Source organism: Coturnix japonica, chromosome 14 (genome assembly GCF_054131305.1).
Source record: "Coturnix japonica strain WE chromosome 14, WE-NBRP24, whole genome shotgun sequence".
Lineage (NCBI taxonomy): Eukaryota > Metazoa > Chordata > Aves > Galliformes > Phasianidae > Coturnix > Coturnix japonica.
The window spans coordinates 15,164,508-15,191,692 of NC_140676.1; the positions used below are offsets into that span (position 1 = coordinate 15,164,508).

Genomic DNA, 27,185 nt, shown 5'->3' on the forward strand with positions numbered 1-27,185 from the left:
ATCCACTGAAATTCCTTAGAATACAGCAGTAAGTGGCAAGATAAAAACTATAGAACGTTAGGCTGTGAGTAGTGTCAGAGCTGACTGGTACTTCTAGCAGCTTTTGGTATTTTGCATCAAAAAGTATAGTTGGTTCTAAGTGTATTTTAGTCATCTTTCAGAAAAACAAAGGGGGCAAAAGTGCAATTAAGCGCAAGACAAAACCTGTTAAAGTCACCATTAATAAAAGGATCTGGATTCATGTTATATTCCAAAAGTGAGCACATTTTCTACGTGAGTGCTGCAACTGCTTTTGAAGACTGATCAGTATGTGGTTAACTTCTGGGGCTTTCCTGTAGCTGGGGTGGTGAAGCCTTTATTCCTGGTGCCAGGAGCAGTTGGGGAAGCTGCCCTGCCAGCACAGTCCTATCAAGTGAGTGTGCATAGTTAGTGTTTGCTAGAATGCAGGTGTGCAGGCCAGGAACTTGCAAGCCTTGAAAATGACCTTGTTGGAGCCAGAGGTGTAAAAATTGCTGGCTATAGATTATGCCTTGTGTTTGTAAGCTGAATGATTGCTTGGGCCTTTCTCAGGGTGGCTGTGTTTACTTGTGTTGTAGGTGGCAAAAGCAGTGTCTCACTCATTGAATAACTGTGTAAATTGTCTACCTGGGCAAAAGGATGTGGATGTGGCTTTGAAGAGTATTGGGGAGTCTAGCAAGAAGCTCCTTGTTGATTTGGTGAGTAGTCTTTTACCATAAAAATAAATTTTGGAAGAGCTGATCTGGGTTCCCCACACATCATATTATTATGTGATAAATGTGCCTAAGTTATACTTCATGTATGGGAATGGGCAGGGGGGGGGGTCACAAAAAAAGCCCAAAACCTTTGTACACTGCTGATTTGTTAAAAGGTTATGATATCTCAACAACTCAGTCTCATCTATCAGTGATTCTGCTGCCTTGTGGGTGAAAAAGAAACTGTATGCTAGTGCTTGTGCAGTGCTGCTTGGTCAGATACAGTCAGGGCTAAATTTACTTACTGAAGAACTGCTAATACTTGCATGTTGTTCTGGAAGTCTTCTTCATGAAAGTGAGCAACTACATGGAGAACAAAACTTCTCTGACTTCTTCCACTGACTTCAACACCAACACTTGAAATTTTCCAGTTAGGCAGTAAAATTACTGACATCTTATCTGTTCCTTTAAAAGCTTGCTTAATGGTCTGTCCCTTGAAAGAAACAGCTCACTGTCAAGATTCCTTGTTACTGACCATCCTGTAGTTGGACTATTTTGCCTTTAGAACTGAATCAGTGGACGTTCAGATGCAGTACTCCATTCTAGTTTATGACACTGCTGTTTGCATTTAGTATTCTTGAATTGTGTTGAACTTTGCAGTTTGATTTGGTGGACAGTAATACAGCTCTTGATCTCTTACAGCTACCTCCAAGTTCTAAGTCATTTCAGGAAGCTCAGAGCGAGCTGAACCAGGCAGCAGCAGACTTGAATCAATCAGCAGGAGAAGTTGTCCATGCTACACGGGGCCAAAGTGGGGAATTGGCTGCAGCATCTGGAAAATTCAGTGATGATTTTGATGAATTTCTCGACGCTGGTATTGAAATGGCTGGCCAAGCTCAAGTAAGTTGTTTGTTGATCTTGCTAACAGGGAACAAGGCTGTCCTGGGAACATAATACAGTGTGCTAGTGTAAGTGTATCCAAATGTGACAGATGATGGGTTATGTAGCAGCCATCCAGAGTGAAGTGAACTCAATATTTGTGAATTTGTTTCTGTGGCCAGTCAGAAGTGCCACTTTGTGTTCACCTGTCTGGTTTGGTCTGTTTGCTAACCGATGTATGACCTGTATATCTGGAGATACAAAGGCCTGCTGAACTTCTCAAAGGTTATGGAAATAGTTGCTACTATTTTGGTAGAAATACTGTGGAATGTATTTTATGTAATCACTGTTCAACATTTAACACATTTCTATGCTACATTTCAAATGCTTTAAGTGGAAGGACAGAAAGATGTATTTAAAATCCAGACTGGTACTGCTTTCTGTTGTTTGCCACTGCAGACCCTCTACAGCATGGAACAAGCGTGTGAAGAGCAGAAGTGCCGTGTGTGTGACAGCAGCACCTGCACTTCTGTTTAGTGATTAAAAATCTGCAAGAGTGTTGTTCTGGTAAACTACGTAGCATTCAAGGATTTTGTTATGTTATCTCATTTATTCTTGATCATCTGGGTTATCATTTGAAGCTGAAGATGTCTCCTGCATTATCTTCCTGGGTTTAGGCATACTGAACAATGCTAGTTGATGTTTTGGAGATGATTTAACATAACAAATGCCAGCGTATGAGGTAGAGTTGTATATCATGTAAGCTGGGAGGATGTAGTAAGAAGAATTGGTAGGTTGTTTTGTCTTAGTTAGTAAGCAGAACTTGTAATCCTAAAAACTGTTTCTGAAAGAAACAGTAGCTGGAGTGTACTGGTCCTGCAAAGCCAGCTATGGAGTGCCTCTGTAATGCAGGTGCATTTCAGGTAATGCTGAGTAGAGAGATCAGGCAATAACTGTTGGTTATTCTTCATCAAACCTTAATAACTGAGTTCACATTTGTGAAGTGAGGTAGATACTGGATACCAGCTGATTCTCTGAAATTAAATAGGAATTCAGTATCTGTCTCTCAGTAAGTTTTAGAATGCTTTATCCATGGCTGTTCAATGCAGGCAAAAGTAGAAACAATGGTGCAAACTGCTATTTGAAAGGAGAATTTCAGGTGATATTGTGGACCTTCAGGATTTGCTTGTCATGCTGTTATGGTGGATTAAAATGACCTTAGCAGTTAATGTCAGGTCTTTCAATAGAGATTGCCTTCTGTCTGTGTCTAGTTATTTGGCCCGTACAGAAGCAGTACCAGATGAGAGTAGGGAGCAGAGTAGAATGTAAATATAGATGAAAAATTATTCACATCAACTGAGTAATAGACAGCTTCTTTAAGCCTTAAATGGACTATTGGAACAAATTCACTTCTCCTGATGACTAAAGGAAGAATCTAGTTGTAGCTATTTGCTGTGTTTTTTGCAGTACTCCCTATAATCATACACGTGTGAAGGTTACCCATTTCTGAACAATGGCATAAGGTGAATGGGTAATAGTAAGCATTCTGACTTGGATGGCCTAAAGTAGGCTTATAGAAATTTAGTTACTTGTAACTGAGGACTTTCTGGGGGGATCTTTTTGTGTAAGTAATTACAGTTGGAAGCAAGAGAGCTTGTGAGTTACACGGGATGTTAGAACACAGACAGTTCTCACTGATGGAGTAATGTGGATCAGCTGTGCCAGGCAGAGATGTATGAGAATCTTGACAATGAAAGCTGTGTTCAACAAGTACTAAAGTTTCTCCACTGCTCCTTTTTGAATACTGCCATTGTTAGAAATGAAGCTATTTGTTATATGGGTTTCTTGTTCTGTTATGTGAATGGAGCTAGAGGCACCTGTCTGGATGAACAAAGGCTTTGGTCCATGTCTTCCTCTGGACTATGGCCCTCTGCATGTCAGTAGTTTCAGGTGGATAAACAGAATGGGTTTCCAAATGATGTTTTTGCACCCTCTGTATTGCAAGCTAGGCACTTAATATTACTGCTATGGCTTTTCAGACGAAAGAAGACCAGATTCAAGTAATAGGTAACCTCAAGAGCATCTCTATGGCTTCCAGCAAGCTTTTACTGGCTGCCAAGTCTCTGTCTGTTGATCCTGGAGCTCCCAATGCCAAGAACCTATTAGCAGCAGCTGCCAGGTAAGGATGTTTTGCTTATTTAGGCTTTACTTAAGGAATTTGCTTTCCTCTGCTCTTTAAATTTGTTCTTCTGATACTGTCAGTTTACTGAGTGGTTGGAGCCTGCAATTTTGCTTAAATGAATGTAAGTCCTAGGAAAGCTGCTTGTTTTGCAGTAGTTCCTTATCTGGCATAACTTGTTAACAGCTTATATGACCTGTATGTAAAAATCAATGTAAAAATCAATGTGTGGCTATCTATGACCTGGAGTGTATATGATCAAGATGACCTGAAAGGACTGGATGATACAATGGATTTATCTGGTCAAAGATAACCTTACTTTCAATATTTTTAACCATGCTTTGAATTCCGTCTCTAAGACCCCATTTCTTGTCATTGTTCTCAGTTGAAAAATAAGGCTGCCTGTCAGTGTTTTTGACTGGAAAATCACTTTTTGTTTTTCCCATTTTTTTTTTCCTGTCTTTTTTATCAAATGAACTTACTCTGTTTTGTAAGTCTTTTAATTGAATTTTCAAATATGAAACTGGAAGAGGGCTGCTGAAGCACCCTTTCATGGAAGTGTCAATATTGTATCAGGTTGATGTCTGAAATGAAATTTAGATATCGCTCTTAATATTATTATCTTCTGGAATATTTACTCCCTCAAAGATTGGTGTGGAGAGGAAGTGATTAAGTTAAGACTGCTGCTTCTTTAAGGAAAAGCTAGCTGATGTTTGTTCTGGACCCTGGAATCATCACTCTTCAATATCATATATATATATATATATTTATTTATTTATTTATTTATTTTTAATCCACTCTTTTAATACTTAAAGTAGTGAGGTATGCTGTCTTATTGTTATGTTCTTGACGAAAAACGTTCTGACATCCATCTTGGCTCTCCAGAAATACATAGGCTTCTAGGAAAGCTGTAGTGAGAAGTATATTGCTTAAAATGAACGCGTTGTATGAGGCTGTGTTTATGGCACAGCACCAGGCTGCTGTGGATTTCTGCTTTAGCCTTGGAGTTTTCGTGTTTCTTTGGAGTGTAGGTGTAGATGTGTCTCCAGTGGAGCCCACCTGTCTGGTAGTTTCTTCCAGACTGGTATTCCCACTGTAGAAGCATTCAAGAAAAAAGGGAGGGACAAAAGCAGTACAGCATTTAGATGGTCTCTTTTGGCATGGGGTTTGTGTGTGAAGGTATTCCTGCATTCTTAAGGACACTAGGTAGCAACAAAAAGTAATAGGATTGCATTCAAATTGCTAAGGAGGCACTGTATTTCCCTTCTCAAATTTTTGCAAGTGTGGTAGTTGTGACAAGTTTGCCTGGGCTCTTTTTTTTGCTGTTGTGACGTGGTCAGGTCAAACATTTCTGCTTTCTCTTCCCTGAGAAAATCGTATGAAAATGAACAAACAAGGCACAACTTCTTTACTTCCCACCAACTTGAATTATTTTTGCTCTCATCTTTTATGGGGCTATGATTAATTTTCTTGTATTTTTGATAAATCATACCCTTTTCAGTAGCTTTTGTCCCCTTTTGGAGCCATTTCGCTTGACTTTCTCAGACAGACTATTAGGTCTGCAGCAGGGGCTGAGAGCCACAAAGGATCCAAGTATTGACATGATGTTGTTGAAGAAATTTGAGGTGTTTGGTGCCAGCAGCTGGTTTGCTGGGCTCAGCTGTTTGCTGCAGTGTGTCCATGTGGTGTGAGCTGGAACCCCAATGCCATGGACACACAGAGTAAATGTCGCTGAAATTACAATTCTGTTTCTTCTGCGCTAACATCTAAGTTGTTTGCAGTTGCCTCAGATGTTGGTCACTGTCAAATGCCTTAGCAAGAAGATTTTTTTTTGCACTATAAAGCTTGTTAAGGAAGAGGTCTTTAGGTCAATTAATTTAATACAGGGTTATTCCCCAAACTGCAGAAAGAAAAATGGTAGCAGAACCTGAAAGCTTGGAAGCATTGTCATATGCAGTTTTTGAAACAAAAGCTTCAATAACAAGAACAGTTCAACTTGAAAACATATCTTTTCCCTTCTACTTTCCTTAGAGCTGTGACTGAGAGCATAAACCAGCTCATCACGCTGTGCACCCAGCAGGCTCCCGGGCAGAAGGAATGTGACAATGCACTCAGAGAACTGGAGGTATTACTACATTCCAGAAAGTTCTGTTGAAGAACAATGGGGCCCCAAATGTTTGCTTTTCCCCTGTTTTCTTTGATTGGCTGCTGTCACTGTCTTCTCACTTGATATCTTTGTAGAGGTTTTAATTTGCATACAAGGTAAGCATAAAGCCTCTCTGAGCCTCTTATGGTTTTGGCCAGAGTGAAATTTGCTGACGTGTCTCCTCCCTCTTCTCTGCTTCCCAGAAAGTACGGTTTTTGGTCAAGATTATTCATAATTACTGTGAATTAAAAAGGAGTCACAACAGGTTGGACATTCCCAGAATCAGCAGTGCACTGAAGGGGGGAGCTGCATTTCCTTGACTTTATGCTTTTAGCGGGTTGTTTCTTCCAGTGCTACTCAGACATGTAGTGTATTTCAGATTGGGTTTGATAGTTTGTCAGCATGTTCTGTAGTCTTTCCTGGAGATTCTTCATTAATGTGTCTTGAGAGGACTTGACTTCATGGCCTCCATGGAGGCAATGGCATAGTTCAGAATTTCAGCTAAAAGGTTCAAGGTGCTGCAACAATCTCTAATACATGTTACCTGTCAGCATGAAGTTGTGCTGACTTGTTCTGCTGTTGTTTCTTCATTTTCTGAGGGCTGCTGCTTCCATAGCAGTGCAAGTATTGCAGGAAGCAGCTTATTTTATAGTTTGTTCTGTAAGGATGAGGCACAACAATCAGGAATTGCTGTGAGAACTGGAAATTGTTTTCTACATGTGACCATCTCCTTGTTCTCCCAGTTTAATCACTGTAAGACTTTAAAGACTGCTAAAACTATGACTTCAAAAACAAGAAAAGAAAGAAAAAGATGGCTGAGCCTTTAAAAATATGGTAGGTATGTTTTAATTTTGGGAGTTGAGTTCTGGTACAGATCTCATGGCTTAAATTTATGCCCAGGTTTCCTTCATGTGCGAGATGAATATCATAACGCACAGGTATTCAGATCTTTTGAACATACAGTCTTCACTTTCTTCAGAAAGGCTGCTAAGTCATTTTTTGGTGAGGATTTGGTTTTTGGTGAGGATTTTTTCCTATCAAACTTGGAAAAAAGCACCTTGCAGATTTTTCAAGCATAAGAGAATTATTGTCTACTGGTTTTTGCAGCTTTTTACAAGTTTATGTAAATAAATCTTTTAAGTGAACATATGACTAATTTTTACTTCTTTATTTATTGGCTTCAGATTCATTTCAGGGGAAAAAAAATCTCAGGCTGGCAGTTTTTTGACAGAGGGATCTTTGCTTTGTGTCCTTCTGACAGTGGGAGGAGGCCGGCAGATGATTTAGTTGCAGTTTAGTTTGATAGCCCTTTTGTAGCTCGGCAGCACTTCAGTGATATCTTGTTCTCCTATCACTTAGCCTTTTAATTCCAGTTATAAGATGTTAAAATATTACTGAAAACATGTACTAGACTGTTCAGAACTGGCACAAAACCAACTTGCCTGATGTCAGCCAAGTGTTAATGGCTGCAGGTCAGTCATAGCAAGTACAGGCTAATTTACATACGGTTATACTTCCAGTAGATCTGTAGTGCAGAACTGAGTTGGTACCACAGTGCAGTTGATGTGGGATAGCATTTAAGGTGTCATATGTACTTCTGTGTTTGAGCTCTCCATGACTATGGTTTTATTTGCTTGCTGAGACAAAGTTGTGACCACTCTGACATAAGCAAGACGGTTATGATGGTGTATGTTTTTCTCCACTTGCTACTTCAGACTGTCACTAAGCCAAAGTTTTTTTCCCATTTTTAGACAGTGAAGGGAATGCTGGATAACCCCAATGAGCCTGTGAGCGACCTCTCGTATTTTGACTGTATTGAGGGCGTAATGGAAAATTCAAAGGTAACTTCCTTTTCCTATCTCTGGCAACTGTAAAGTATATTATCATGTTTTCCCACACATATTAAACATGTCAGAAACACAGCACAGTCTATTCTTAAATGTATGTTGCTTTCCTTGGTAAAACTTAGCCTGAGATCAGGCCATGAGAGAGGGAGGTCATTTCATTTTCTTTGTTGCTCCAAAGGCTTTTTACCTTGGTAACATTTTTAACTATATGACTGGCATGCAATGCTGGTACAGCTTCCCCCTCTCTTCTTCTGTTTGCTTGACACTATGCAGCATGTCATACATCATGATATGTTTTTACTGCAGCTATTAGAAATGCCCAGGGTGTAAATGGGAGCCTTGGCAATGAAATACCATTGTACTGTTCTGTGTGAAACAGCTTTGAGAAATGTCTGAGCATTCCAGATATTCCAGTACACCAGAAATCTATATGGAATTTCTTAAGTTATTTTTAAGCATGCTATGTTATCTCATGCATCTTGCTCAGAAGCTTTGCTTTTGATGCTTTTATTACTTAATGTATTGGGATCATTTCGAATTCTTTGTTCTCTAAAAGAAAAAGAATATTTAATGATATGTCTGTCATTTTTATATTGCTCTATTGTGGACAGACTTTATTTAGAATTTTAAAAGGAGGTGAACTGAATTTGGTGAGATGCTTTAAGAGTTAGTGTGCATTCTGACGTCCAGGTGGCCCCAGTAGACTAGATGCAATTCCATCTCCAGGGAGTTTCAGTGAGCTTAGGGGCAAAGAAGATTCAGAATGTGTTGAAAGCAGTAGCTGGTATGGTTGTCATGTTCTGTAATCTGTGAAACCTGCCTAGAGCCAGGCTGGCTATAATGATTATTGTATGACAGAAAATTATTGGGGGTTATTTCTGTGTCCGAACATTTCTAGAAGCTAGGTCAAGCACATGAGTGGGGCAAGAGCTGGTTCAGAACCAGAAATCATTTGCCTTTTACGGGTAGGGAGACAATTTGAGAAGCTTACTTTGTTTTCTTAATTTCTGAGGCTCTTGGAGAATCTATGGCAGGCATTTCCCAGAATGCAAAAACCGGGGATCTTTTGGTCTTTGGAGAATGTGTTGGAGTTGCATCCAAGGCTCTTTGTGGTCTCACAGAGGCAGCAGCTCAGGTAAGCTGTTGAAGTTTGCAAAATTCAAGTCTATAAAGGAAATTTATGATTTTGACTTTTTTGTTTTTAAGAAAACTGATGTTATGCACGTGTAAATCTGAGATTTACTTCATTTTGGCCAAGCAGATGGTGACCTTGTTCTACATAGTGTGCTCTGTGTAGGAGTCACATAAATTGTGAATAATACACTGCTGTGTGTTATAGAAGTATCAGAGTGCAATAATTTGCATATTTTGTAAGGAAAGGGGACAACATCAGTAGAATTAAGCTTTCTCTAGGATGAAGCAAATGGCAGCGCTGCACCATATAGAATTCATATTTGCAGCTCAAGCTACAAACAATTACATCATAGAGAAGCATACAAATAAATAAGTCACAGTTAAAATAGATGACATGGCTTTGTTGTAGTTCTTACTCCTAATCCCAGACTGTTTTTTAGGTCATAAGCAATCTGTCTTCGAGTTCTTGAGTTGCTTTCTGAATAACCAAAAAGAGTCAAGAAATGGTCACTGTGACTGGATCTTATAATTGTTTTCTTGCTCTCTTGAGATCCTCTCCCTTATGATTAAAGCTGATACAATCTTTTCAGTAAAGCATCAGGCTGTAGGGAATCGTGCTTGGCATCTGTAATTGCTTTTCTATTTCCACAAATACAGAATATCTCATTACAGACTTCATCTAACCCTAGGTTGCTTTACCTAGGTATGAAGGTAGTAGGTAACATATTATAATGAATAGTATATAACGGAGGTTGATTAAAAGCAATCCTCAAGCGCTGTTTTGCCAGGCCAGAGGCATGAAACAGTCTCAAATTAAGGAAGAAAATAAATTTGGCCATAAGGCATTTTGAGCTGCAGTGTGACAACCACCCACAAATGTGATGGTCAACTTCTTAGCAGCCTCATGTTTGCTGTGGTGTCCTGACATTGGCTGGTGAGAAAGAATGCGGGGAGGTGTTTGTTGGCTTTATACATGAAAAAGTAATGAAGAAAAGTAAAACTGACTTTCTGCTCAGGCAGATACCCTTTCCACCAGCAGCAGTGGCAAATCAACTAAGTAACTTGATAGTGTTTATGATAGTTTATGATAGCTTTTCCATTGACTGTCCAAGTGAAAAATAACTTTTCTAGGGAGAGCAGCTGCCTAAGCAAACAGGATGGTTTTGTTTTCACTAATCAAATTTTGGGAGTGCAGTGGCTGAGATGTCCTGTTTTCATTGGACTCCAGAGATGTATTGCTGAAGACAGTGTTCATAGTACTTTTCAGTATAATTTTTGAGTAAACACCATATGCAACATGTCAAGCTTAGCAGAAAGACAAGATAAATTTAGCATTGTTTCATAGATTTCTTAATTTCTTCCTTTCTTGATTTCTAGGCTGCTTACCTGGTTGGCATTTCAGATCCCAACAGTCAGGCAGGTCAGCAGGGTCTTGTTGACCCAATTCAATTTGCCAGAGCCAATCAAGCAATCCAGATGGCTTGCCAGAATTTGGTAGATCCAGCAAGCAGCCCATCACAGGTAATTCCAGAAGATTTTGGTGAGTCTGTCATTGTTAGATTATACGGTTTGTTTGTGACCAAGCAAAGGAGTTTTGCTTTGAAGCTGCTGTGTGGTTTTGAACTGTAACTTTGTGGAGATGGAGTATAGTAACTGTTGTGTTGTTCTGACAGCCTGCTTGCTTTGTGCTATCTATTTTGACAGGTATTGTCAGCTGCCACAATTGTAGCCAAACATACTTCTGCTCTGTGCAATGCTTGTCGCATTGCTTCATCAAAGACTGCAAATCCTGTTGCCAAGAGGCACTTTGTGCAATCTGCCAAGGAAGTTGCAAACAGCACTGCTAACCTGGTTAAGACTATCAAGGTACAAGTACTGCTTCATCGTGCTGTATTATTTTCTTCAGAATCAGAACAGTTATCAGTATCATTTAACCTGTGATGTATATGTTTTAAGAAAAGTTTAATTACACTTTTGAAGGTCTGATCTGAAAAATATGACAGGGTGATATAGCTGTGTCGTAGTCAAAATGGAAAGAACTGGGCAATATTAACAGAAAGGCAGCTGGCCTGTTCATCGTGAGATGAAATAGCTGTGTGTTGATGTACAGAACAGCTGACACCATCACAATGGTATGCAAACAACCAAATGTGAAGGCTTCTAGTGGTGTTCTATTGCTTAATATCCAGAGTAGTTGATGTTGCTGCTGTTTAATAATCTTCTGTTGATGGTCACTTATTTTCCGGATACCTGCCTGTGTTGTGGCAGGGGCCAGTTTTGCCTCTTAAAAGCAAAAAATAATACTTGCTAAGGTAAAGAGAGCTGATGAATCTGAGTCCATTAGCTGACCCACGACTGAAATTTGAGTGAAAATAGTTTTGCTCTTAAGACTGGAAGGTAGCACAGGAAGGTCCTTCATTCTGAAGTACTTCTGAGATTCTGAAAGCAGTTAGGTCGTGTGTGACAATGACAACTATAGATTTACTTTAATAAAAATAACAGTTCAGGAAAGAGCCAAATTGTTTGCCATTTCCACACATCAGAGCGTGAGGTGTACTGAGACATGATTTCTGAGAAAAATCAGAGCTCAATCTACTCGGTCTTGTGAAGCAAAGCAGCTGTGTTAAGCTTAGGTTCAATAATCATCTGAGTAAAAATAAAGAGTTGAAGTATCACATTATTCACGTTAGAGTCGTTTCTGTTTAGCACACAACAGCTTAAGCTCATGAGAAATTAAACTATGATATTTAATTTTGCAAATAAACCCATTGACACAGAGCTCAATCATGGTTTAACTTCTAGGCCCTGGATGGTGATTTCTCTGAAGAGAACCGCAACAAGTGCAGAATTGCTACAGCGCCATTGATAGAGGCTGTGGAAAACCTGACAGCGTTTGCTTCAAATCCAGAGTTTGTCAGCATCCCAGCACAGATCAGCACCGAGGTAGGCAGAATGTGGCAGTTTGATCCTGTAAAAACATTGATTTCATTATCTGCTGGGAGACAGGGAGTGTAGAGACTTTGCCCTGAAATATCTCCACATTCCTTGGACATTTTGCAGTCTTTTGCTTAACCTCCATCCTGGTATTTCACACCAGTAAGATAAAACTAGTTATGCTCCAGTAAGCACTGGCAGCCTCCTGTTAGTGAAGTAACATGGGAAAGGCAGGTTTTTGTCTTGTTAGCTGGATGCTTCCATGCAGTGAAGTAATAAATCTCCTCTTTTCTCTCAAGAATTAGTTCAGGAAAGGATTGAATGGATGTCACTGTGTTTTCTCCCTTCCAATAACAATGCAAAGACATTATGAAAAAAACAGATATTTTGCAAAGAGAAATTTCTTATAGGTCTTCTGTGTTTTTGAGAGTTCTGTCCTCAGCCCTGTAACTAGAACAGATTAGTATCTATCCTAACTAGTCAATGTTTTTTTGAGGGGAAAAAATCCTTCAAGCTTATAAAAGCATTGGTAGATGTAGAGGTCACGTATTGTTGCTGAGTTTACAACTGCTGCTTCCTGCTGTCAGAAACGTCAGAACTAGCTGGAAATATTAGATGATACAGTAATTGTTGCAATCTGAATGTTGTGGGACTGTCCAGGCCTGCAATCCTTGAGTTCACCAGGTTACTGGTGATAACATGGTTGTGAAAATGAGGATTCAGTTAGAGTATTCTAGCAAAGTAATTCCTGTGAAAAGAACACGCTTACTTGGATCTTGCAAGTTCTGTGACAGAAAGTTGGTTAAATGATATCTCTGTAGTCTACAATTAGTGACATGTTTCTGCTTTGTCCTGTTTACCAGATGAGTGGTGTCTTTGTAAATTTGAAAACTAGTTTTTGAAGTACGGTGCAAAGAAAACAGTTCAACTACATTCACAACTACTATTTGTATGTTGCTTATCAGCAAATATTGTAGTACAAATCAAGCGATGTCCATGTTACTTCACTGCTGCCAGTTAAACCTTTTAACCTTTTTAGTAGCAGAACATGTGGACAAATGCAAATAATGACATCAATGTTCTTTGTGACCTTCTGTCTTTTGATCACAGGGATCACGAGCACAGGAGCCAATTCTAGTTTCTGCTAAAACGATGTTGGAGAGCTCATCCTTGTTGATCAAAACAGCCCGTTCTCTGGCAATCAATCCAAAAGACCCTCCTACGTGGTCAGTGCTAGCTGGGCATTCCCATACTGTCTCAGATTCTATTAAGAGTCTTATCACCTCTATCAGGTATGTCTTCAATACTAAATGCTTTTATGTCAAGATTTAAGTTGTTCAAATAAAGGAAAAATGAAGTATAATAATAATACTGAATGGCCCGTGGTGCTGTGGTATTCTTCATTAGTGGGAATAACTTGTGCGACGTGCACTGTTTAATTGTAATCGGTGACTGCAGCACTCAGCATAGGGTGAATTTTGTGTTCTGTTGTTTTTCACCTGTTCCATCTCTGATCCAGTTAAAGATAAACATAAGACGACAGGCTGTGGAATAACAAATTTAGCTAATGTGATTTCCATCCAGACCACTTAACAGCATAGAGTGTGTGGTAAAGGGTAGTTTTGGTGGGTGGGTCAGGTAGTACTTGTATAAAGTGGATTTCTGTTACATATTCAATATTGTAGTCTTCTTGGCTTTGCTGCAAGTATGCTGTTAGAAAGTGTGAACATCTTTTAATGCTGGGACTAAACCTGTGTATCCACAGCTTATTGGAAACTTTTAAACTCATTAGGAGCATGCTCCATCTTTTGCCCTTCGGTATCAATTCAGTGTCAATACTGTCAGAGCATAGTGCACAAAGGAGTTGAATTTATCATTTGGTAATGATTTTGCCGAAATAGCAAACTGTGTGTCATGAGAAACTGTCTGGAAGCTAATCTCCATTAACAGCTACCAGGGAATTGAGTGTAAAAGATAATACCCAAGGAATTGTTGCCTGAAACAGTCAGTTGCACTGAAATATTTTTTACTGTTGTCTGTTGCCTTTTCATGTTGACATTTCTTATTGAGCTAATCCCCTGAACAGCCTCAATACAACAAAGCTAACTTGAGCATTGTTGCTGTCCTCCCACGTGCTTTATGCATCACCAGTTAATAAAGAGCACCAGTGTGCAGCCAGGATAGGGCCTGTCTCCTTCCCAGCATGATCAAATTTACCACTGCTGTCTTTCAGGGATAAGGCCCCGGGCCAGAGAGAATGTGATTACTCCATAGATGGGATCAATAGATGCATCAGAGACATTGAGCAGGCCTCACTTGCAGCCGTCAGTCAGAGTCTGGCCACCAGAGATGACATCTCAGTTGAGGTAAGGGAGGTGGTGTAGTAACAGGAACTCTGCTCAGCCTTGTTCATCCTGCAGCGTTTGTGTTTGAACATGTAAAGCCAAGCGCTTGGAGTCTGTGCCTGAGGGGAGAATTTGTCTCTGGAGTCTTTCTGGGTAAAATCACATGCTGGCCAAAGTGCACTGCTGCTGGAAACATAACAGAATCACTGGCCAAAAGCAGTGGTGGAAGTAGTTATTTTTAAAGACCACCTTTGTTTTATTTTGGTTTCCTTTGCTGATGTGGATGACTGATAGTTAATGTTTTCCTGACAGCTTCCTGCATGAAGGTTAGAATGTTTCTGAAATGCATTTATTACTAGAAGACCAGTGATTTAAATTACAATGTCTTTCTTTATTAATGCAATAAATTATTTTGTCTTTCTCCACTGCTGAATTTCTGCTGTTGGTTTCAGTCTACAGCAGAGCTCTTGTGCTGTATTGTCTGCTTTGAGAAATATCTCTTCACATTAAATAATGTGAACCAGCTCCAGCTGGTTCTTCTAAATGCAGTGATACTGACCCCTAGGCAGGGCAAGAACAGGTGTTATATTTGTTTTGTTTCCTTGTTTGTTGTGTTTTTCTGTTTGTTTTGTGTTTGGGGGGTGGAGGCTGCCATATTGCAATGATATGCATATTGCAGCTGCTCCTGAATATTTGCTGCTATCAACTGGAGGGAACCACCTTTCCCTTCACTCCCCAAACCTGCTTTATCAATGCTGTTTACCGCAGCAGGGCCTACCTCAATGTTCTTGTAGTTGAAGTTAAATAAAGGAGAAGAAACAATCGTGGAAATCAGATGGTCAGCATGGATGCTTGTATCATGGTGTAGTGGGTTGTTTAACTGTTTGGAGTATTTTAGTATGTCAAAGTCTGATTGTTATGGCATGGCATAACTTGATTAATGTACAGCTGTAACAGTAACTGACAGCTTCTCTTTTTATTAGGCTCTACAGGAGCAGCTGACATCGGTCGTTCAGGAAATCGGCCATCTTATTGATCCAATAGCAACTGCAGCTCGGGGAGAGGCAGCACAGCTTGGGCACAAGGTGCAGTCCTAATGAAGTCTTGAACAGTTGGAAGGAAAGGGGAGACTACAGTAAAGCAGTTCTCACTTTATTTGAAAGAAAAGAGGAATGTGCTTGGAAGGAAAGAAGATCTGTGATTTCTTAATACTTGGAGCTGAGACAAACTAAACTTGTTTATGTTTTCAGCCATAAACAAGGCATATCCACTGAAGTTTTTGGTGTGGGAAAAATTAGTGGTGAAAGGACAAATTAAGAAAGGAGAGGGAAAAGCAAAGATGGGGGTTTAGACTGGTTTCTAACGAGTGTGAAAGCTTACAGCTTTCTGAGGTTGACTATTTCCACTGACTAGACATGGCTGAAGATAACAGGTAGCTACAGAGTCACATTCCTTCTCTCACTCATTTGATAAATGTTTACCAAAGTGCATTTAAGCAGTTTAGTTTTACCTGCTGAATGCAGCAGGTATGGCTCCTGCTGCTCATCTGGGTGCAGTTTAGAAGACCTTATCTTTGTGAAATATGTACTTTATGATCTTAGTGTTTTTGTTGTTTTCCTCTGGAAAAGTTTCAGTGGCATGTAACATCCAGATACTAAATTAATCATGTTCTGTTCTTTAGCCAAAAGTGGATATTTCCTCAGAACACTGTAAATTGGATCAGAAAAGAGGAAAAAAGATGCTGAGTGCACACATTTCTGAAGAGTCAATTACTGCAACAGAACTTGTTTGCATAGTGAAGTGTCTTTCACTATTTCAGTACTGACTTGTTTTCTTTGCACTGCTAAGGACTTTGCAACTTACAATCACTGAATCACAGAACATCCCAAGTTGGAAAGAACCCATAAGGATTATTGAGTCAATGTTGAAAGTGATTTCAGCTGATACAAACCATCATGTTCTCAACTGTGAATTACAAACTAAATGTACAGCTCTTAGTCATCACAACAGTGTGCCATGTTAGCTAATCTGAATTGGAGAGTAGCATTCTTCATTTCAGCTCTGAAATAGTATTAATAAACTGTTGGATATGTTGTTTTGGCTTTCCTAGGTTACACAGTTGGCAAGTTACTTTGAACCCCTGGTGTTAGCTGCAGTTGGTGTAGCATCCAAAACTCTGGATCATCAGCAACAAATGACAGTGTTGGACCAGAGCAAGACATTAGCGGAGTCTGCCTTACAGATGTTGTATGCAGCCAAAGAAGGAGGAGGAAATCCCAAGGTATAGTCACTGCATAATAATAAGAAGTCAGAGGGTAAAATGCATCTTTCAGTGGACATAGTACCAAAATTGAGGTAGGGTGATAAAAAAAGACTTGGAAAACAGTTGGACAGTGGTGGAATAAATGGCAGAGCACAAATCTGCCCACCTTGGAGGCATGTGCATTCCTGCTCGGCAAGAGGTGGGCATGGCGTGCTCAGTGCCCTGAGGTGTTCCTGCACCTGCAGGACAAGGGCAGATGCAGCAGGCACAGTATCTTGAGGAACAACTGTGTGATGGAGCACCTACTCTCTTTAATCTGCTTGCAGGTGTATGTTTTTCAATTTTTAGTGTCTTTGCTTAAAGAAGTTTTGTTGTTTACAACCTTTTTTATTATAAAGAGTTGGGGATTTAAATTTTTTTTTTTTTGACAGAATGTTTTTTTTTTTAATTTTTTACCTTGTTATTTTTCGTATTTCAGGCATCACATACTCATGATGCAATTACTGAGGCAGCTCAACTGATGAAAGAAGCTGTGGATGATATCATGGTTACCTTAAATGAAGCTGCTAGCGAAGTAGGCATGGTTGGAGGTATGGTAGATTCGATTACAGAGGCAATGAGCAAGGTGAGCAGATGAGAACGGAGCATGGTTTTCCTTGGCACTAGGAGTAGATCTGCAGTGTGGGAGATAACGTTAATTCATTTCAGTATGTGGCATTTGACATGGAAAAACAGGCAATCCAGAGATTGTTTCAGAAGAAATACAAACTGTGAAATCAACATGAGCATAGGATGGTGTTCATAATACTCAGCTGGGTAGCAAGTGGTGGTTAGAATGACTTGGGACTGTTCTAGTCTGGTACCATGCTAATAGCGAAAGAAAGTCATAGTTATAGGTCATCTAAATTCCTAATTGTTTTCCTTTTACTTATTCATCTTTTATGTTAGTGTGTGAAGGGATCAGCTGGTTTGCCTTGAAGCAGATTAGTGCTAGTGGGGAAAGCAGCAAAGCATAAGCTGTTTTTCTGCTTTTTGAAAGGTGTCATATCAGAATGTTACAGTTGTAACATATAAATGAGCTGAACCAAACAATTCATCTCTTCATATTTCTTATCTGTTGGGGTTTATTGTGTGTGGGTTTGTGTTCTAAAGGCATGCAGAACCATAGCTGTTAACTCATAAGGGAATCTTACATAATTTTTTCTCAGGGATAGTTCTTCCTGACGCTGTTGTACATTCATTCCTATGTTTGTTGAGAACAGTAATAGTTGATATGGGCTTTCCGTGCAAGTTGGCCTTGCATTCTAGGATTCTGAATTAAAAATTCTATCTAGGTTCTAGATTTCATAGTCATTAAGTGATGTAAAGCATTTTTTGGAGTTCCATATATATATCTCCTGGTGCATTTAGTCCAAGAGTGAGTATTAAAATGAATACATAACTTCAGTGTTATATGGAAAGCCTGTCATTTATTATGAAGTTATTTTTTCCATAATTTTCCCACATTTATGCAGCTGGATGAAAGTACACCTGCAGATCCCAAGGGAACGTTTGTTGATTATCAGACCACTGTGGTGAAGTACTCCAAAGCCATTGCCATTACAGCACAGGAAATGGTAAGAAATTTGGCTAGACCTGACTATAAGCTCTTCTGTGTATATAAGAATTGTGGAATGCTTTACATGCTGATGTGTAACTCTTTGTCATGCTGGTTTCCTACAGCCTTATCTATTTAGGAATAATTAAATAAATGATGATGTTGTAAAATATTTTTGTCTAAAACGTGGATGTTTTCCAGAGAGATGCTCAGTCATATATACCAAGGTATACTTTATCCTTCTGCTCATGTTTTAGAAATGTTTTGCATTGATCCTGGGACTTTCTCAGTTGTTATGCTCCTATGCCACAGCAGCTGGTACAGGCTGGCTCACTTTTGACAACATAAGGTGGCTCTGAAAGATAAAACCCACTTCATCGTCCAGTGAGGAATAACTGTGCAGCTGGCCTATGGCTTTACTGTGTCAAAGAGTGAACTGCGAGATCTAACCGCTGCTCTTTGATTATCCCAGATGTTCTGCGAGTGCCTGATTATCATGACTCTAATAAAGCATGCTTGCTTGAGTTTCCTCACAGAGTTCTTACTGGAGAACAACTCCCTTACACTTCAGGCGTTTTTCCTCACTTCATCAGTGTGACCAAATAAATGGGAGTGCTTCTAAACTGGAATGTATTAACAGATTATTCTCATGTCTGTCATTTTTCTCTTGCCTGTGTTCTTTTTTCAGATGACTAAGTCGGTTACTAACCCGGAGGAGTTGGGAGGACTTGCATCACAAATGACCAATGACTATGGGCATTTGGCTCTCCAGGGCCGAATGGCTGCAGCTACTGCTGAACCAGAGGAGGTCTGCAGCTTTTAGACCTCTTTATTCTGTGCATACAGTGGCACCAACATGGGTATTCCTTTACTGTAGTAAATAAAATACATATAGAGCAAAATATCAGGGGGTAATCACAGCACTCAATTGCAGTAATGTGGTAGCAGCTGAGTCTGATGAGGGCAACAATGATGGTGGAAGGTCTGGAGGGTAGGATTTATGAGGAGCAGCTGAGGTCCCTGGGTTTGTTCAGCCCAGAGCAGGGGAGCTGAGGGGAGGCATCCTGGTGGCTGCAGCTCCTCACAGAGCAGAGGGGCAGTTCTGAGCTCTGCTCTCTGTGACAGCATCAGGGCCTGAGGTCCTGAATATGGCAAGATTTTGTCTTTTCAAGACCACATGGAATCTTAGAACATCAACCTTTAGTTACAGACAGGTGCCATAAGTACTGCTTCTTTATTATAATTTATGAAGAGATCTGATTTGTGTTTGATACCATTCCTTACATTGAGCCAAAATATGGGCTCTTTTCACTATGGCTTTGTAGGCTACAGCTGAGCTGTGCATTGTGCTACTGCAGTGCTACCTTACTGACAGCACTTCTCAGCCTTCACATTACTTGGTGTGAGTGCGGAACAATTAGAATTAGGAGTGAGACACTTCTATTGATCATTGGTAATTTTAACCTGTCTGAGCTGGTGGTTTTATGAATTCCTTTCGATGCACAAAAAATGTCAATGAAATAAATTTTCTACTGGGAATCAGGAGATTTTTAACAATCATTTGGGATTACGCAAAAAGAGCAGCATTTTACTTTGTGTGGGTTTTTTTTTTTTTTGCTTTTATGCCTTTCTGTGCAAATTACTTGAGCAAGTAACAAAAATCACCAGACAAAGCCCCCCCATTTAGCTTCAAAAATAAACAGCTCACAGTAATAGACAGCAGTGTAGACTAGGATGGATTCCTCCAGGTATCCTAGAAACAACTTGCAAACAAAGAAGGCTCTTAGTCTCATAGGATCTAATGAATTATGTATGTGTTGTGGGTTTGGGGTTTGTTTGTTTTTTTCTGTGAGAGTTTTCAAGTCGAACTTCCTGTTCTGAAAGTAGGGTATAGGCAAACAGTAGGAATGCAGTTGTCTTTGTCTGCCAGGGCATCTTTTATACCATAGAATCAAAATACCATGTGGGAGAAGGGGCTTCTTTACATGGTATTGTTCTCCTTGTGCTTATGGTTTGCCTCCATGACCTGGCCAGCTATAGTGGGTGCTGCATATTCTGTGAGAAAAAAATAAATCCACTGTACTCTCTTTTTTTCACTGAATTCATCTGATTATGGAGCATAAATAAACTTGGCCAAGATCTGGTAAGAGGGTACCACGGTCACCAGGTGTATCAGATTATCTAGATAAAAGATCTACTTAGAAATTTTGACTTTGTAATTTTACCACTGATGGACCACTTCAGTGCTCCACGCTCAGTAGCTAAACAGAAAGCAATAGCTTGCCTTTGTCTTCGTGTTGATGAACATTGGCGCGCATTACTTTCTTTCAGCCTGAAGTAGAAATAATTTCTTTTGTGATACTGATGACTGTGAGCTCTGCTTACTTATTAATCTGAATACAAAATTTCATGCCTCAGTACACACAGGTACTAAAACTAGGGTGCATTCCCAAACAGCGATATTACATACATCATGCCTTAAGATTATTAATGAAGCAGTGAGGGCAGGATTTTCCAGATTTCAGTATTGCGTATGTGTGCTGTCAGTTTAGGGTGTTGAGAATCCGTACTTGACTCAAAAAATGAAGTCATGTATTCTTCAGCCTGGTTTCAGCAGTGTAGAGCAAGCATTTACTTTCTACTCATCATAAGTACCTTTAAGACATCTTATGCTGACAGTAACTTTTTTGCTTTGAGACTCTGGGAAATTAACTTATTCAAATGCATGCAACCTTTTGGTGAAGTTGTGTGTGCTTGAATTAAGTAGTCTTGACTTGGATAAATGTGTTATGCTAACCATGTTAGGCTTACAGATGTGTTCTTGTCCCCTGGACCGGTTCACTAGCACTCCAGTTTCAAAAGTAGGCCTTTTCCAGGGTTCTACTATGGGAATAGACAATATTAAGTCTATCAGTCTGTGCAGAAAATACATTGATGTGCAGAATATTCATAATAAAGAATCACCAGAGTGTCTATATTTCTATTTGTGTTGACACAATGTACTAGTATGACATTTACTTACTTTGCTCTTGCTTCCTTCTATCCTGTACCTTCTTTATCATCTAGATAGGGTTCCAGATCAAGACTCGGGTGCAAGAACTTGGTCATGGCTGTATCTTTCTCGTGCAAAAAGCTGGAGCTCTTCAGATTTGCCCTACAGACAGTTACACCAAAAGGGAACTGATAGAATGTGCACGTGCTGTGACTGAAAAGGTAGGGCATCTTCTGTATTAACCTGAACTTCCCCAGGGAGTCAGTCATGTTATTTTGTATATGGAACTTACCATTATACTAGAATATTGGCTGAATTAAAGTATAGTTCTTACTTTGTTTCTTTTCTTTCAAATATTCACTATACTGCATGCACTAAATTAGTCTTAATCCTCTATTAAAACTTCATATTTATACTAGAGGGAGTCTAATCCTAAGACAGGAGATGGCACTTGTCTTATGCGACACTTCTCCTGGAAACACGTGAGTCCAAGTAGATGGCCACAGATAACACAATGAGGCTGTTTGAAGATGCGTTCTTTCTGTATCAGCATCCTTTCTTCTTCCTGGACCATTCTAATGGACTTAGAATAGCACCTTCACCCTGTCTTGGTTTTCTTGGTCTTTGGACGTGTGTGCTATGTAGCTTGCTTTCAGGGGGAAATTAAAATGGAGATTTAAATATCATCTTCATGTAGATTTCATGAAACATTACTTGCTTAGTCTGTGCTTGTATGCTCTCAGCTGTACAACTTCTCCACTGTGTTGTACCCCAGGAGTATCAGTGATTCTAAATTTGGGCAAAGGCAGATTTTCTTTTAAGAGGAGTCACAGCTGTAAACAACAGTATTAGTGAATCACAGGGACCTGTTCAGGGGAAAGGTTTGAATCTGGACAGAACCTCAGGAATGACTGTACTATTAGAGGTTAGTATAAATATCTCTGGATGAGGATTCCAAATATTCATAGGAGAAGGTATAAGAGAGGTCTGTCCCATTCTTTAACAGGGTTTGCTGTGATAGGACAAGGGAAATAGTTTCGAACTAAAGGAGGGGAGATCTAGATTGGATATAAGGAAGAAGTTTTTTATGATTAGGGCAGTGAGGCACTGAAACAGGCTGTCCAGAGAGGTGGCGGATGCCCCGTCCCTGTAGACATTCAAGATCAGACTGGACCAGGCTCTGAGTAGCTGCAGATGGTCACATTACCAAGCAGCACCAGAGATGATGGAAGAGTGATTTTGACCCTGAAGTAAATGTGAGCAGGCTGCCTGTTGACAGTACAAAGCTTTGCAAGGTAACTTGAATTCTTGTTTATTGTAGCAGGGACCTTTCCTTTCTTACGGCTAGTAAGGAAGAAGATGCATGTTGTAGAACTGATTGCCAAATGTCATTCTTTATACTCAAAGTAGATGTTGGTAAGGCCTTTGTGATCTCATTTATTGTATTTAGTGCTCAAACCTGTCTTTGTATGAATGACAAAGGCCAGTAATGGACTTCTAGTATTAAAGAGCTGGCTTGACTCAGTATCAGATAATGAGGCATTTTTTCAATGATCACCTTATTCCTTTATGTTGTTTCCAGGTCTCCTTAGTTTTATCTGCCCTTCAAGCAGGAAACAAAGGCACACAAGCTTGTATTACTGCAGCCAGTGCTGTGTCTGGGATAATTGCAGATCTAGACACAACTATCATGTTTGCTACTGCTGGAACCCTTAATGCTGAAAACAACGAATCATTTGCAGACCACAGGTCAGTGTAACTGAAAACCAAGAGTGCATGCAGAGGGAAAGAATGGAACTGGCAGAAGCAAGAGGCACATGGAGATAAATATTTACTTTTCTAGATTCCCAGGAATGCAGCCAAATGAAGCAGAGGAATGTGAATAGAAATGGGAAAATTAGGATATGTGTAGAGGACAGCAAACTTCATTACTTCTGTGAGGAAAGAATTTTAAACAGATGGAGGACATCTACTAAGAACACTTCCAACAGATAACCACAATTGTAGCTCTCTTTTGGCCATTTTGTTTTTAATTAAGCTGCATCAGTGTATAAACAATCATTCACTGTCATTCAAGTAGGGTGAATCAGTGATCCAAGACACTGAGGAGGAATCTTCTCTATACATTTTTCCAACAGCTGCTTCTGACTGCTAGTTTGTCTTGCTAACTGCTTTATATGGTTAATGTTTGTAAGCAGCAGTGATGCACAGGGCACAGCTATGCCACGTTTTCTCCTCTGGGGGAGATAAGTCAGTTTTTTCTTCTAGTAGCATCTGGCATTTAATAATCTTGCAGCATTTTTCAGCATATTAAGAGATTTATTCCATCTGACTGACTTCCTTTGCAGTAAAACTCTAGGGCTCCACAGCCACAATTTATTAACTGGATAATTGTATAGCAGCCCAGCTGACCAGAGCAGCAGTTGCGTAGTCAGCATTTATTCTCCACCTTGCTACGCAAGTTGCTCAAGAAAGAGGCAGTGGTGTGCAAGTTGCTGCTGTTCTACAGAGTGGCAGTCAGGGCTCACTTTGTTGTAAGTTCAGAGGACTAATGCTTGTTTTATTGGTTTGTGGGTAGATGCTGAAGACTGACCTCAATTTCCTCTTGAAGAATATTTATGAATTAAAATTGTCTGTGAGCACATTTATTTTAAAACATAGCATTTATTCACCTATAATAAAACCAAAAATACAGTGGTTTTGAACAGTGTTTAAAGCTTTTTCTTTTGGTGCAGTTTTGGCTTATGTAGAATAAATCAGGCATTCTTCTTGTTCCAGAATGTTCTCATATTGTATAGTGAACGCTACCCTTTTTCCTCTAAGCAGGTTCTTTATTTAGAAAGGAGATGGATGAGCAAATTCCTAGACTCAAAGTTTTTCATGCTAAAGAGCATGATTTAACTCTCATTTAGACTGAAGAATAATAATGTTCTTAAGTATTACTTTTGAATTCCTTTGAGCATAAATTGCACGTTCAAGTGCTGAGTGTCCCCCACCATCTTCCTGAAATGTTTTTATTTATTTGTTTTTAAGTGGGGGAAGGATGGCAATGGCTCATTTCTTAGTTTAGATAACTGAAAGCGAGTGAAGACTAAAATGGTTGTCTTAAACCAATCTTTTAGTTTCCTAATGTGTGTTCCTTAAGGTGGCAGTACTGGAATTTAATACTTAGCTGAAGCATACCCCACAACAACAGTCTGTCCCTCTGCTACACTGGGTGACATTGAAAATACCTGTCACTGGCTTATTGTGCAATTAATATTCAGACAGACATTTTACCTAAGTGCAATTAGAGCTCTTGTTTAACTTGTCTTGTAGATGAAGCACGTTCTCAAAAGGATTTCTGCTTTTCTCCAGACATGCTTTGGTTTTCTATGGTGGTGGCAGCAAATGGGAGCGCTAACTTGAACTCATTCCTCTTTTTGCCATTCTAGCTACTGCCTCCCTCCCTCCTTCATTACTTTCATTTCTTTATTATATGCTGTTTAAAGTGGGGGTTTGACAGTTGATAGTTTCTTTACAGTGTGGCCAGATTTTCTTCCAGAGTTAAACTGTTCTATCCAGCTGCTAACCCTGTCTCACTTCTTACCGAGACAGAGGAATTTCACTGACTTGCATCTTGCTCAAAATATAATGCTATCATTTTAAGGCTTGTCATTTTTTAATTGTTAATCGCTATCTGGCTTTTGATACATTGTCATGAGTGAGCACTGGCACAGTGACTTATATTAGCTATCCACGTAGCTGTTGGTGAGCATAATATTGAGAAACATGTTTTTTTCCTTTTCTACTTTTCCACACCCTTGTCTGCTTCCTCCTTTTTGCTGCAGGGAAAATATCCTGAAGACAGCCAAAGCCTTAGTCGAAGATACAAAATTGTTGGTTTCTGGTGCTGCTTCAAGTCAGGACAAACTGGCTCAAGCGGCTCAGTCATCAGCTAACACCATCACCCAGCTTGCTGAGGTGGTAAAATTGGGAGCAGCTAGCTTGGGGTCAGATGATCCTGAAACACAGGTGAGATAATCTTAAGGTTTTACTCTTAAAGAAACCAGAGGAATTTACAGGAGCTGAAAAAGAGGCTAGAGAAGGTTTTTGTTTGGTAAGACCTTGTGAGATTAGTACTTTAAATCAGAACTGAATGGTTCATCTCTTTGGGGACTTTACCGGATCAGTCATTGCACATGTTTTAGAATACAATACAACAAACATGGAACAGAAATAGACAAGCTCCTGTATAACATTTTTGCTTTTATTCCATTGATGTCTTCCTGCTCAAATACTTTTCACAAAATTGTATTAAGTTGTGATGAGAATCCGGACTTACCTCATTTTATTTTAGATGTATATGCTTCACTTCAAGGCTCTATACTGATCTGACAGCTGGGATGGGCGATGTATGTTTCTTGCATGGGCTAACAAGCTCTCAGCATTCTGTAGCTGTGTCTGTGTTTTTAATTTAATGCGGTAATTTAAGCCCTCAGTGTGGCTTATCTCAAATAAGGCTCTGAGAGGGTCATGTGTTCAGTCTTGACCTCAATGATGGAGGAAACTTCTAAGATTCACCTGTCTAGAAAAACTGTCAGAATTGCTTGTTTTTAACAGAAGAATTTCCTTAAACTAACATTTACAGACATAAAAGTTTTATCTCACATTGTTTTTCTGTGTAAAAGCTGAGGATACAGTACTTAGAATAAACTGCTATTACTTACAAGTAGGTATTTTTTGGAGCAATTTTATATTACCAGCTGGAAATTGTCCTAAATGGAGCATTTTTAATAAATGCTGTAATGGCATTGTGTGCTACAGTTTTCTATATAGGCAAAGCTGACTTTACCTGACATGACAGTTTCAGTCACCTTATCGTGCTAGTTGCCATACAGTGTGGTTGGCTGGGAAACAGCAAATCACACTGACATGTCTTATGCCACAGGTTCTTTATATTTCCATGGCCGTAAAGCATCTGAGCTACCAAAAGCTAATAAGCTTTTCAGGAGTATCAAGGACTTTATTTGTATACAAATTACAGTGAACAAAATCAGGCACAAATGAAGCTGTGTTCGTATTCTATGTACTGCTAAGAAAATGCAGGTATTGAGAACTGTTTGTTCCACTTTTTTTTTTCCCTGAGCTTTTTTACTTTCATGTGTTATTTTTTCCTAAAACAAACAACTTCTCTGGAATCTCAAAAAATACTTAGAACATCTGATTTCCTGTTGGCAAAAAGGACAAATTTGTAGGCGTTGTTGAAATAGTACCCTAAAATAATAGGCAAGGTTGTTGTGGTATCTATATATTGTCTGGGAGTTCTTCATCGTACTTTCATCCATTTCTTTATGGAGCCTTACGTCTGCATCTCATTTCTTTAGGTTGTCCTGATCAATGCTATCAAGGATGTTGCAAAAGCCCTTTCTGACCTCATTGGTGCTACAAAAGGAGCTGCAAGCAAGCCAGCAGATGACCCATCCATGTACCAGCTGAAGGGGGCTGCCAAGGTATGAAAGCTTGTTCTTACCTTTTATTTGCAAGTATCAGGTTCAGTCATGCTTCCTAGACAGCTTAACTTGGGATTTCAGCAATTTCTGGTTCCTTGAGGTGTTTCAGTAGCATCCTGGGATGCATATGAAAGTAAGAAAATACTACTGAGTTGCCACGAAGTCCTGTCAGTCTTTGTGGGCTGTCAGATGTCTTCTGTGTTTTTGATGGAAGAACTGTAATCTTTCTAAACAGAAACTTACATTTTTTGCAATCCCTAAAGGGCCAGTTCTCATACCATTACAGACTACAATTCATCCAATAAAGACTGTTACCAGTCCTGGAATCTGACTGATGACATGTTCAAGATGTGAGTTTGTTATCCTCCTTGTTTAGGCCTTGCAGCTTTGAGGGTTGAGTAGCACAACACCAAAAACCTTATGGTGAGACATTATGCTTATGAGGACAAATGATCCCTCTCTCCTAGATGTTTCCAGGAAGTACATACATGTAAAAGCTCAAAAAGTGCTCAGATTCCATGATTTTTGTGCTACGTTTTTGTTGTACCTGAGATATATTTTGGCATTTGCCTCAAAGATCTTAAAACTATCATACAAATTATTTCCAGATGTGGAGATTGAGACGATAATACTTCTGCTTCTGTATTATGGTAGTGTTTTGGGA

General features: G+C 39.5%; 1 protein-coding gene across 11 annotated transcripts in view; it reads left to right on the forward strand.

Moving 5' to 3' along the window:
- The window catches only part of TLN2 (talin 2), a 175,478-nt gene that overhangs the window by 82,105 nt on the left and 66,188 nt on the right, over window positions 1-27,185 (forward strand). For 10 of the 11 annotated variants that reach the window (XM_085515765.1, XM_085515766.1, XM_085515770.1 and 7 more), the window contains 20 exons: window positions 597-716; window positions 1,416-1,613; window positions 3,632-3,771; window positions 5,803-5,896; window positions 7,669-7,758; window positions 8,777-8,899; window positions 10,276-10,419; window positions 10,603-10,764; window positions 11,701-11,841; window positions 12,943-13,124; window positions 14,066-14,198; window positions 15,161-15,262; window positions 16,288-16,458; window positions 16,919-17,065; window positions 17,955-18,056; window positions 18,726-18,845; window positions 21,104-21,250; window positions 22,612-22,778; window positions 24,860-25,043; window positions 26,396-26,521. In XM_085515765.1, the coding sequence (XP_085371891.1) occupies window positions 597-716; window positions 1,416-1,613; window positions 3,632-3,771; window positions 5,803-5,896; window positions 7,669-7,758; window positions 8,777-8,899; window positions 10,276-10,419; window positions 10,603-10,764; window positions 11,701-11,841; window positions 12,943-13,124; window positions 14,066-14,198; window positions 15,161-15,262; window positions 16,288-16,458; window positions 16,919-17,065; window positions 17,955-18,056; window positions 18,726-18,845; window positions 21,104-21,250; window positions 22,612-22,778; window positions 24,860-25,043; window positions 26,396-26,521 (2,793 nt within the window). The remainder of the gene's footprint in view (window positions 1-596; window positions 717-1,415; window positions 1,614-3,631; window positions 3,772-5,802; window positions 5,897-7,668; window positions 7,759-8,776; window positions 8,900-10,275; window positions 10,420-10,602; window positions 10,765-11,700; window positions 11,842-12,942; window positions 13,125-14,065; window positions 14,199-15,160; window positions 15,263-16,287; window positions 16,459-16,918; window positions 17,066-17,954; window positions 18,057-18,725; window positions 18,846-21,103; window positions 21,251-22,611; window positions 22,779-24,859; window positions 25,044-26,395; window positions 26,522-27,185) is intronic. The other variant, XM_085515771.1, reaches the window with a different exon arrangement.